The sequence below is a fragment of the Cyprinodon tularosa genome, unplaced genomic scaffold, assembly GCF_016077235.1.
Source record: "Cyprinodon tularosa strain WSP-4 unplaced genomic scaffold, ASM1607723v1 ctg811, whole genome shotgun sequence".
Lineage (NCBI taxonomy): Eukaryota > Metazoa > Chordata > Actinopteri > Cyprinodontiformes > Cyprinodontidae > Cyprinodon > Cyprinodon tularosa.
This window is the reverse complement of record NW_024039576.1, coordinates 249,868-262,572: the sequence shown is the minus strand read 5'-3', so window position 1 is coordinate 262,572 and position 12,705 is coordinate 249,868. Positions and strand designations below refer to the sequence as shown.

The following is a 12,705-nucleotide window of genomic DNA, read 5'->3' as shown; positions in this document are numbered from 1 at the left end:
AAAAAAAAAAAGCTGCAGCAGCAAATAATTGCAGGAGTAATGGCGGACCACTAGCCAAACAGCGTATTAGTTACGCTTGAAGCCTACATACTGGGGGCAGTTATTCAAAATGTTGATTGACAACAAGTAGCCAATCCACTTTCGACAGTAGATAAAGTAGATTGGCTAATGTTTTGTAGGCCCCACCACAACCAGAGTTTACAGATTTTTTTTTTTTTTTTGGCGGGGGGACCATAAGGGCAAGAAAGCCATCCATCAATTAAGTAATTTTTGATGAATCTGAAAACTTTATTTCAAAGAAAGTACCTTTAAGTTGGCACTTCTTTTTGTCAGTCTAAAGCATCCAAAAAATGAATGCTCTCTAACATTTGTCCAAAAGTGTTTTGTAAAAATTACAAAGAGACTATCTAATTTAGGATAGCCCTTTGATGGTTTATTTAAATAACACATGAGTGACAAAACCCATCTGAAGAAACAATGCTGTAACAACAAATGAAATTTTTATGTATGATTTCTACTGTCTCACAAAGAACAGACAAGATATGTGGTAAAAAATGAGTAAGGAAAAAGACAAAACTTGATGGACTAAAACACAACATAGTAAAAGACTAAAAATAAAAAACAATCTATATATCCATGTGTATGATTTGTAATCCACTTGGTCACAGAAAGCATGTCGGAAAACATTCAATGAAGATGAACAATGCATGCAAACCCGTGCTGTAGCCTGATCAATCGGTGTACGTCATAAGCAGAAAAAAAAAAAAACACACCATGTCTCACTGCAGCAGTAATTTGAAAAAAAAAAACACAAAATGTTAAGATTTGGTTTGGCTTAGTAGGCCACAGACAGGATTGAAAAGAGAAGCAAGTCGCTGCTGAAGGATGAAACGCATGATGAAGAGAGTAAGAAGATTACAGACAAAAGCAAACGTCAACAGGAGTATTTTAACTAAATTAATTCATGTTTCTGTAACATAAGGAGTTGCACTTGTTCACTTGGATTTGTCAAATTATGATTGATAAAAGCTCTGTGTTGTAAGATTATTACACCTTTCTCTTAAACCTTCCTTAAAGTTTTAATGCAGTCATGTTTAATAAATAGGAATACATGTTCCAAAAAGGCTAGTCAAAAGTACATTGTGAAGAAAGGGCTGCAAGTATCGTAACATTCTCGTTACTGTATTGAGATGTTGTTGTTTTTTAAGTCTGATGTAATTTCTCAATAAAAAATGTCTTGCTTTTATTAGCAGTAAGCAGAAAATCATCATAATTAACAATGATGAAGGTTTAATTATACTATATAATGAGTTGCACTTGGAGATGTGGTTACTGAAATAGATCACTTTATATATTATTAAAACGCATTCAATATTAATATGTAAAGCCAATTGCTTAAATGATCGATACCCATTAAAAGCCTACAAGTTACATCTATTTACTGCTAGCATATTATTTAAGAGAAAACAAAAACGTTGCAAATTATAATATGAATGGAAAATAAAAAAGGGTTATCAAATTTGTTTTAGTCCTAAAGCATGCAAATATTTTGGAGGCTTTATTTTAAAGTTATACAGAAACTGAAATACTTGCTTGCCTAAAGCATGATACTGCCACCACCATGTCTCCCTGTTAGGATGGCATGTGTAGGGTGAAGTTTAGTATTAGTTTTTGTTTTTTGACGATTGCCAAAGCAAAATTCAAGCTATTTTACCTTCTTTTTCCACATAACACTCGTGCATCTGAGAAATTCACAGTAAAGAACAGTTTGTGGTTATAATGGCATACGATATGAAAAAAGTTCAATAGCTGCAGATACTTTTGCAAGGCCCTGTGACTTTGTATAAGAGTGTTTATTGTATTCCTTGGTGCATAGGTGTTGTTGCAATCCCCGCCTGAGAAATGCAGACAATGGAGGTATATAAAGAAATAAAAGAGTGGAAATAACGCTCATACTCTAAGCTATCAGCTCTATTTCCTCTAGTTCCACATATTCATCCAAATCGATTCCCCTATGAGAAGTGAGGGGCCATTTCTCATTCTCAAGACAGCTGGATCCAGCTATTGGAAACATACTCACATCCAACATAGATGCAAGTTCTAACAGACACTTAAGTCCTGTGTTTACAGGCCCATATTTACACAGACCCTGTACTGGAAGAATACAAAATAAAAGGAGTTAACAAGTAAAGTGCTTCCAAGGGATTCTCACTGTGGACAGGGTTACTGATGTAATAGGGCAACTGACAACACCCTAGTGATGCTATTATCGCACTCTTCTCCCTCCACAGCCAATTATAGAGTCAAGGAAACAAATAATATTGGTACCCAAAACAATGATACACTATGTGCACTTTCATATAAATGCACAGTGTGAATCTGCAGGGTGGTAACTCTTTGATGGATCAGTGAGCCCTGTACTTTATTGGGCTGAAAGTAATGGAAATGACTGTGTGATTTAGACCAAGACAAAGAAATATGTCTCCACAGAGTAATTGGACGAAGTCATAAAGGTTCTGTAGAAATGTTACCTTACTTTTCTGTGTTGTTGTCTGATTTGTTGTTTGACACCACCGAGCAGCAGAAAACATCACAGAGCATGTTTGCATGAGTGCATGTTTGTGTGTGTGTGTGGGGATGTGTGTGTAATTAGACCCCCTGAGGGGAGACAACAGGGACGGATGAATAATGTCCTTTGATCACAGTAACACCACACACCCACAACTCTACTCCATTAAAGCTGGCAGTTACATTAGGTGTGTGGGGCTAACAGATAAAAGAGTTTAATACTTTATAAGAATAAAAAACTTTTCATTCAAGAGCCAGCAGCTTTCGATGAAGGGAACCTTTAATGCATCACGCCATAAATCTGGATAGTCTGGGGAAAAAGCATTCAGAATCCCTGGATTGATTGTCAATTGGAAATCAGCCCTATGAATCCATAAATTACATAAAGACTGCAATGTGGATACACTGCATGTCACTGTTTAATTAGTAAAATGGAAACATTGAGTAAGAGTCAGTGATTGAGGGATTCCCTTTACAACACTGTAGTGTAGGCAGTTATGATAAAACCTTCTGTAGAGGATGGAAACACTTCATCTCTGACAAACACAGCTATACAACCACAATTTTTTGGCCATCCCATAAAATTTGTAAAAATGACTTAAAACACTATTTATTTATTTCTTTTTTTTTTTTTCATTTCCTGCTGGTAATCTTTTCTACAACTCCCTGGCATTTTCAGTGACTTTATTAATGAACAATACAAAATAACTTGGATTCACAGTATCAAGTTAAAAACAATAATCAAGCTGGAATTGAGCTATTTTAATAACATATCTGTTTGCATTTAATATATGTGTAATATTCGTTTATGGCCTGTGCAAAGACAGAAAACCTCAGTACTGACAAAAAAATATATATGTTGTTTTTTTTATTTCAGGAGGATGAAATAATTCCACAATTCCACAAAGAACATGAGCATAAGAAAGAGATTTCTGTATTTCTATGGACAAGAAAGAAGATAGAAAGTAAAAAAAAAAGAAAGGCACATTTTCTGCTTCTTTTGCAGAATACATGAACTCAATGTGAGAAACAAGCTATAAGGGGGACTTTGAGAACCTGGTTCAAAGGTAAAACACTGAATGCAGAAGGAGAATGATGTTTGTTATTTTTAAAGGACTGAGACCTTTCTGTCACAGAACACCTGAAACAATGTATTGCATCTACAGCAGCTGCAGCAAAGGTATAATGAAAAAGGTGCACCCAGCAATAGCCAAGGATCTAGTAGGTGAATCAAAAAGTATCAAGAGTTTATTAAAATCAGGCAAATAGGTAGGGATATGGGAGAGTACCCATATCACACTTATTTATTTGTCTTTATTTTTTTTAACATATTCTTTGGGAGAGTTGCAGCTGATCCAGAATGCTGCTGTCTGCATCCTCACTAAAGCTAAGAAAATGGAGCACATCCATGTGTCTCAAAGAATAGATTTTAAAATACTTTGTTTAGTCTATAAATCACAGAATGGCTTAGCACCAAACTACATTTTTGGTCAGTTTCTTACCTGAACACACATCTTACAGTAGGTCCTCTGGTTAAATTGGATACTACATACCCAAAACCTTAACCAAACATGGAGAAGCAGCTTTTTGTTCTGATGCTCCTCTAATCTGGAATTTCAAAATTTCGAAATTCAAAGAGGTGCTGAAAACTTAAATAATTTTAAATCCAGATTAAAAACGTATTTAGTAGCCTTGATCTGTGCTTTCTAAACATTTCCTTATTTATGTAGATAATTTTATCTTGCTACTAAACCGTGCTATATAAATATTCTTCCTTGCATTATAAGCAGCTAATTGCAAGCAAGTTAACTGAACTGATTTAAATTCAGCTGCTTCAACTGATGGCTTCTCTATATAAAGTATACATAATAATAATAATAAATGATATGATAATAATAAATAATTTGATAAACAATAAATACAACATCGATTTCTTTATCAAAGTCAAATAAAAATATTTCTATAACTCTCATCTCAAATGCGAAAAATAGAATATACAGCAAACTAGACATTTGTAAAGCCTTTTCTAATAAATGTAAATGCAAATTCCTACATAATCCCACAATTGGGAAATTCACTCTCTGCATTTGAACCATCCCCTTTGGGGGCAGTGAGCTGCCATTGTGTGGCGCTCGGGGAGCAGTGTGGGGATAAGGGTTTTGCTCAGGAACCCAGGGTGCAGTCTGTGGGGATTGAACCGGGTATTTGCAATCTTCTCAGAGAACAAGCACACTGCTCCAACCACCAGGCCAAAACTCACCAATATATATATATAAAACAGACTTATTATATGAAGAATATATTAGCTAATAATACTAATAGTTAACTCATTCTTTAAACCCTGCTTGTTCACTCATATTTTTAAACATCCAAAGATAAATATACATAAAAATGGTATTGATACAAAAAATTACATAACTGTAATAATCAATATTTAAAAGTATTTAAGCAGCATTCAGATTGGGAGCCAAACCCTCATGCTATGGGTTACAGTAAGTATCAAGAAAAATTGGCATGTTTATCTAAGGCTTTTATACAATGAGATCCCACTCCAGCCCATCCCTTTACATCTCAGTGCAATGAATCTAAAGAATGTTTATTGTGCTATAGTTAGATAGCCAAAAGCTACAGCACTGGGAGTAGAAATCACTTTAATCAAAATGTAGGGGTAAAAAAAACTCAGCCTTAAATACATGTAAATACTGCTCAGTACAGCAGGCACAACATTAATTCATTGTTTGTACTTTGTGAATCAGATTAATTGTCAAATGCATAATAAAATGCTCTGGGTATAAAAGTCAAAGTGTGTTTCATTTGTGCTACATGTGAGTATGAAAGAGCAAAACAGCAAAAAGACACTTGAACATACTGGAATTTAACATTTGATGATGAATCCCTTCCATTTTATAACTCTGAGATTCAAGCAGGGTTGCAAGCATGTCACTTTAAAAGCAAAAAAGAAATTGGTACCTTTCCTGTGCATATATGACAATAATGATCATTTGATTAATGGGATATGCTTTTTAAAAAGAGAAAAGACAATATCAGCACTAGAAGATGTCAGATTAAACAAGCAAGGCTTAATATATATATATATATATATATATATATATATATATATATATATATATATATATATATATATATATATATATATATATATATATATATATATATATATATATAGATATATATATATATATATATATATATATATATATATATATATATATATATATATATATATATATATATATATATATATATATATATATATATATATATATTATTATTAAACTATATCACAGACCTTTGAATGAGTCAAAAACCATTAATGTATGAATAAAATTAGGCAACTGACCAGCTGGGAGATCCTCCCTTTGTCTGGATCCCAACACCCTTATCATTACATTTGATGAATCAATTAGAAAAACAAGCTATAACGGGGCACTGGAGGTATATAAAAAAAAAAAAAAAAAAAAAAAAAGCAAAGCGATATTGAATGTGTTTTCTTTGTTTTTGCTTTTTCTTGTTTCTTTTTATTTTTAATTCATGAGGTATTAAGGGGGTTGGTAGGGTGGTACATTCTAGACTTCTAAGACTGCAGTAGGGAGGAATCATTCTTTTTCTAATCAATAATTTATTCTTTTCAATACAGGCAGCTGTGCATTACTCAACAAAGCCATAGAGATGTATGGGAGGGACAAACACAAAAAAGCAGATACAGCAATATTTATCTCATTAACATGCAAGGATGTACGAGACAAGAGGGACGAAAAAGGACAGAAAAAAAAGAGAAAAAATAGGCATGGTTTAATTTGTATAAAGGGAAAGCTTTCAGGTCTTATTCTCACAAGCTTGACGAGGAAATTATCTTGACGTGAAGTAATCAGCACCTAGAGATTTTGCGAAGAGAGAGTCTGCTCATTCATATCCACATTGGTGAGAGCTTGTCCAAAGGCAACACTGAAGCATACACTCCCTGGGAAATATTAACTGCATGCACTGGCGAGAAAGAATGCATAATGGAGGAATAGACAAATCCACTGAAGATCTTACATGGCATAATAATGGAAGTCAAATCTTCCTTTATACTTTAGATAAGGATTAGGGAAAGTGTGACAACAACAAAGGAGAAGAAGACTCCCCTGCCGGAGTGTAACTATATAAACGTTAACCAACTGAGTGTGAGGAGTTGATTTAAATCCCAGAGACAGTGAAGGAAACCTCATCCTTTGCAGGCTAAATGTTTTATCATTGGGGAAATTTGTATAGGGGAGGATGTTCTTTTTCCGGGTGGATCATCAAAATAAGTGGTCCTCCTAATTGTCAATCATATGTTTACATAAGGCTGACCGTGATCATCTCCATGCATATAAGAGGATAAAAATCCTCCACTATACCTTCAATGCTTTCACAAGCATTATTCGGGTTTTTAATATATAGCCTAAATGTACTAAGCTAAATTAAGGACCATAAATTAAAAAACCTAAAACAAGTACATTTCTGTTACTTCTGCTTCATTAATAAATAATAGTTACAGGATCACACCAATGAAACACATTGTAAGCTGTTGACCACAGTTTTTTTTCAGAGAAAAAAGAATGTACTTATATGCTATGAAAAATTGGGCACAGTCTCTAGGTGTAATTTTGTTCTATATGTGTAACTTAAAAACTCTAACTATATGCTGTACTGTAAATTATCTTATGAAAAGTTCCTGAAAAACAGTGGGCAAGGGAATTACTGCTATTTGCACATAAGGAAATGCACACAGACACAAATGATTATTATAATTTAGGACTGTCTAAAGATTAATGGGGGGAAAAAATAGGAAAATCATTGCTATATCGTCAGGAATAAAAGAATAAATCACTGCCCGTGTGCTCCTGAAATACTTGGAGTGAAGCAGGTGCCATTCAGTACATTCTATAATCCTTTTCCACTCAACATCACCCCTGGTCACAATAAGGGATTATCCCTCACCCCTCATCTCTCTGTTTCCCCTCTCCACCCCTTTTATTTTACACCGTCTCTTTTCTCCTTCCCTGCCGCCCCTTAAGACTTATCTTCTTCTCTTCTTAATGCTCTTCACCTCTCACAGATAGATGTCACATGTGTCATTAGAGGATCAATAAACCATTACCATTGAATCTTTAAATAAAGATATGTATTTACTTAAAACAAATGAGATAAATATAAACCCCTTCACTTCTAGCCTCGGTGGTTTTGGAAATGGTATGGAATAAGCAGAACCACTGCATAAATTGCAAGGAGGATAACCTTAATGAGTGCTATTTCATGCATACTGACTGGTGAGAAACATAATTAAAAGAGATCTATAGAAGTACAACATTTATGATAAAAGCCCATGGACTAGAGGAGGAGATTTGGAGGAGCTAAATTTAATTCATTTTAAGGTGAACGTGCTCCAGCAATTATTCAGACATAATTTTTACAGCTAAATTGACAACCATATTGATTTCTCAAACAATTTAGAGCATGATTTCCTTCATTATTAATCTATCATGGTTGCAAAGTCAGTCTTTTAGGGAAATAGGCCTTTTTTTCATAGAAAAATGTCCACTTTACTATTTTACCCATAATAAAAACTCATGTTAAAGCAGACTTAAAGGCGTGATCAGCAGCTGGTAATGCCTCTGGTCCTGATTGCAAACAGAAAGCATGCAGATGAGTGTAACCTGCACTCTGTCCCACTTGGAATAGGTTGTACTTGTTCCAACTCAGTCCAAACAAACAATATGTTCACTGGCAAAGTACCAAGAGGAAAGTGGGTAGGTCTGGTGTAAAGTCATGTCTATTGAAGGTTGGTTATTTGACAATTGTGCAATAAATGTTGTAAAACTGAGGGAGGGATAATGTCCTCTTTGTATTGCTGTGAAGACCACTAACCATTTTAGACTTGGTGTATGGATGTCCGAGTTAAAGACATGGGTCCTTTTAATGAGATGGATGAGAATCTGTCAGTGAGTATCTCTACAGAGCATACAGTAATGTTCCTGTACACAGTGTCAGTCAGTTGACTGGTTATGGGTATGATGACTACACTATTTTCCTCACTTTTAAGGCTAAGTATACCCATTAAAAGGTTTTATTTGTTTATTTCTTCAGTGTCTACTTGCAAATGATCAAAGTTGAATGATTTTGGTTTGATTAGGGATGACACTGTCATATTGCAAAGAATTCCACTGTTTCAAGTATGGATCAGAACCAAAGTAAATTAAATACTGTGATGTGTAGGTATTGAGAAACATACTATTAAAGTCATATAGGGTTCCATGGTGGCGCCATTTGCAGCACTGTTTCATTGCAGCAATAAGGTCCTGGTTTCAAATCGTGGCCTAGGAGTTTCTATGTTGTTCCTGCACATCCGTGGGTATTCTCCAGGTACTCCAGCTTCCTTCCACAGTCTAAAAATATGGCTTTTTAATAATTAGATAAACTGACATCCTTCAAGTTTCCCTTAAGTGGTTGCGTGTCTCTGTGTTGCCCTGTGACAGAATGGCAACCTGTCCACTGTATTTCACCCATAGACTGCTGGAGATGGATAAGTAGGAGAAGATAGAAGGTTTACTAAGGGTTACAAGTACAGTAGAATGAAAGGGTTAAGCTCACTAATTAATTAATCCACCAGATTTCTCTTTTGATACTTAGAATTTTAAGCTCTCAAAGATCCTCAGGTTTATTTAAATTAAGTCTCCAAGGGTTTTTAACACATTAAGCACATTTGTTTATTGATTATCAATTGGAAATATAATATTACACAAAATTTTACAGTTATCTAGCCATCTCTGGAAGTAATCTCCTTTTGATCTTCTGGTAAAAATACATTTAAATATAGGTTCATTGTAAATATGAAATAAATGTTCTCTTCCCTCACACATGAATTCCCACAATCATAGGCTGCTTGGTCTTTTCCATTTTTAGATTCAACTTGATTGGCAGGTCAGCAAGGATTGCTTATTCAAATGAGGAGACAAATCAAGCTACTTTCATCTGTACTGAAGGGAACCTTGCATGGTTAAAGTGGAATTTATGATATTAGTCTCAATGGACTATGTAACTGGCATTAGCCAGAAGACAACACTTTATTTGCATAATTTTTCTGAGACATTATTTTCTTTTCTTGATTTTGTCCATCAGTTAAATCTTTGCTTGTCTCCAAAACAATTCCCCCAAAGCTTTCCTTTATCCTAACCTATTCTGTTTCCATGCTTCATATTATTTCCATCTGTCACAATGTTATTTGTTCTTTTCTCTCTCTTATACCCTAGGTAAAATTGCATTTGTATTTGAGTCACACATAACCCAAAATTGTCTCCTCAGTTTGAAAGAGGTCTCTGCTATCCAACATTAAAATATAAAAAGGAAAACATTTCTTCAAATCAGTCCCATACAAGCAACACAAAACATTCCTTCATTCATCCATTACTTCATAAGATTGTTTGAGTGTCGGTCTAAACATTCACTAACAAATTTCTAAATCTAGTTAGTGCCACATACCTTGTCAGCCATGATCATGGAAGACCCTCCATGGATGCCCAAAATGGGTATGAGTGTCTGTGATGAAATAAAATCCAAAATCTGGGCAATGGCCTCTTGGTCAGTGCCATCCCCGAACACCACGCCATGGATCTTGGTCCCTGACATCAAGTCGCACATGTGGGTGATGATGCTTTTGGGGTCAGTCTCGTTGACCAGTAGTGTGACCACATTCACATCGATAGGGTCCTCTTTGCTCCACAGAGCACGTATGTCCCGGTCTGAAATGTAGCGCGTGCGCCCGAGGATCACAGCAATGTTAAGTACTGGCACTTTCTCTGAGCCACCACCAGTACGTTGCTTCTGGGCTGCCACTGGGTCTGCCATGACTGTCACCGCCACTAGAAGAGCCAGGGAGAGCAGCACACTTTTGCCTCCGCTGCCATAACTGCTGCTCCTTCTACTCCTCCTCTTACTCCTTTTGGTGCTGAGGGACATGATGCTAAACCACTTCATCCCCTGCATGGAGAGAGGATCATGGGGAGCAGAACCAGATGAAGACAGATCAAAGAGTGAGAAAAGGAGTGGAAAGATGGTGGTGAGAAAAAGCAGAAGAGATAAATTGTTAATGTGCAATTCATGTAGCCCACACATTGAAGTAGCATTTTTTCATATTCAGTTTCTTCTCTGCAAGGTTTATTGAAAATCAAAACCTTGCAGGGAGGGAGATGGCCTTGGGAGGGTGTTGAGGATGGGTGAGAGGAAGAGACGATGACTAACAAGTTTACACTTTATGATCACGACTGCTGGGATCTGAGGATTCAGGTACAAGCTGTGCTTGCCAAACAAGTAGAAGGACATTTCTAGAGCTCATAATTGGTTCTTTTTCTATGATTCACAAAACATTTAACCACAAAAGACAATGATTTGATGGACATTTCAGATACCTGAATAAAGATTTAAACAAAGCAGAAACTATGCTATTGGCATTGATCCTGTTTTTGCAAATTTGTAATTTGTATGTGTTAAATACACAAAAGTTGTAATAAGACTGAAACTTAATTCCACCAAAATGTACTAAATTTTGTTTTGAACATAAAAAGAACTCAGTGAATGCAATAATATTTATTTGATTTTTGAAACAGAGATCTATATTGTTAAGAATTGCATGTAATTTAAGCTGTTAAATTAAGGGCCCACAATTATCAAATGACAAGTCAAAATATTTTGTAAATTTCCCAACAAATGAGGGTGTTTAATGTTATTTGGAATGTATATTGCATCCTGCCTATAGCCTGAATACACTGTATCAGCAAAACATTTAAGGCATACAATCTTTCAATGACTGTTGGGAAAAGCACCTATTCAGGTTTAACTGGACCTGGAGAGAAATCAGTCCATCAATCTTGGCTTGATTATTCTCCAGCTTAAGGACTTGGTTTTCTGACACAGAAAGGGAAAATTTGAATTAAAATTAAATAAAAGCACTAAGAATAAAAAGGAAAAATTTAAGTTACAGTACAACAAAATGGGCTGCTCAGTGGTGCAGTGGGTAGCACTGCTGCCTTGCAGCAAGAAGATTCTGGGTGTGAATCTTGGCCCTGGGTCTTTCTGCATGGAGTTTGCATGTTCTCCCTGAGCATGCATGGATTCTCTCTGGGTACTCTGGCTTCCTCCCACAGTCAAAAAACATGACTGTTAGGTTAATTGGCTTCTCTAAATTCTCCTTAGGCGTGTGTGTGTCAATGGTTGTTTGTCTCTGTGTTGCCCTGCTATGGACTGGCGACCTGTCCAGGGTGTACCCCACCTCTTGCCCGTAGACTGCTGGAGATAGGCACCAGCACCCCTTGCGACCCCACTTGGGATAAAGTGTGTCAGATAATGGATGGGTGGATACAACAAAATACATTTTCAAATGAAATTTATCAAAACATTAAACTGAGTTAGAATTTAGTGAAAACAATTTTTAAACAAACACATTTAACTTCAAAAAACATGAATACAGATTCAGTCCAGGCAATTAAAACTTAGCTTCTGATAGTCGGGTGTGCAGAAAGGGGTGGAGTGAGTTTGGACTTAGAACCCGTTCATGACGACTGCACTTTTAGATTTAATATATATATATATGTATTACATATTCTAAAACTAAAATAAATAACAAAAACATGCACCATCATTTATTTTTTAACATTTTATAGTAATAAAAAATCTTATAATTGAGTAGTATTGCCTCTCATTTGCTCTATCTGACACCCTCTTGGAGGTTTAACTCTAAAGAAAACTTCTACATGAATAATTTCTAGTCTACCAGCCAGTTAGTTTGAGGGACTAAACCTGAAAACATCTGTTAAAAAAAGACTTGAAAATATTTAAGGAATCTCTGCTGAGAAGCAAAAAATATAAATAAACAATAAAGTGGTCAAAGGAAGTTTGCTCTGTAACCATTTTGAATGAAAGTCATAACTAGATCCTATAAGCAGCGACCCAACCAATGCTAAACCCTTCTTACTTTCTAACACAGGCCTTTCAGATCATTAATAAAGCAGCATTTGCTCATGGCACTAATTATTGCGGTGGCCAGTGTGTCACAGCATCACTTCAAAGGACACCTCCTGAGCTGTTGCACTATTTCAT

The 12,705-nt window shown here is 35.5% G+C and overlaps 1 protein-coding gene across 2 annotated transcripts in view; it reads right to left on the bottom strand.

Annotated features, from left to right (window-relative positions):
- Nucleotides 1-12,705, bottom strand: part of grin2aa (glutamate receptor, ionotropic, N-methyl D-aspartate 2A, a) — a 233,492-nt gene that overhangs the window by 202,886 nt on the left and 17,901 nt on the right. The window contains exon 2 of one of the 2 annotated variants that reach the window (XM_038271938.1): nucleotides 10,093-10,590. In XM_038271938.1, coding sequence (XP_038127866.1) covers nucleotides 10,093-10,587 — 495 coding nt within the window. In that variant the 5' untranslated portion in view covers nucleotides 10,588-10,590. Of the gene's footprint in view, nucleotides 1-10,092; nucleotides 10,597-12,705 lie in introns of those variants that run through there. The other variant, XM_038271936.1, reaches the window with a different exon arrangement.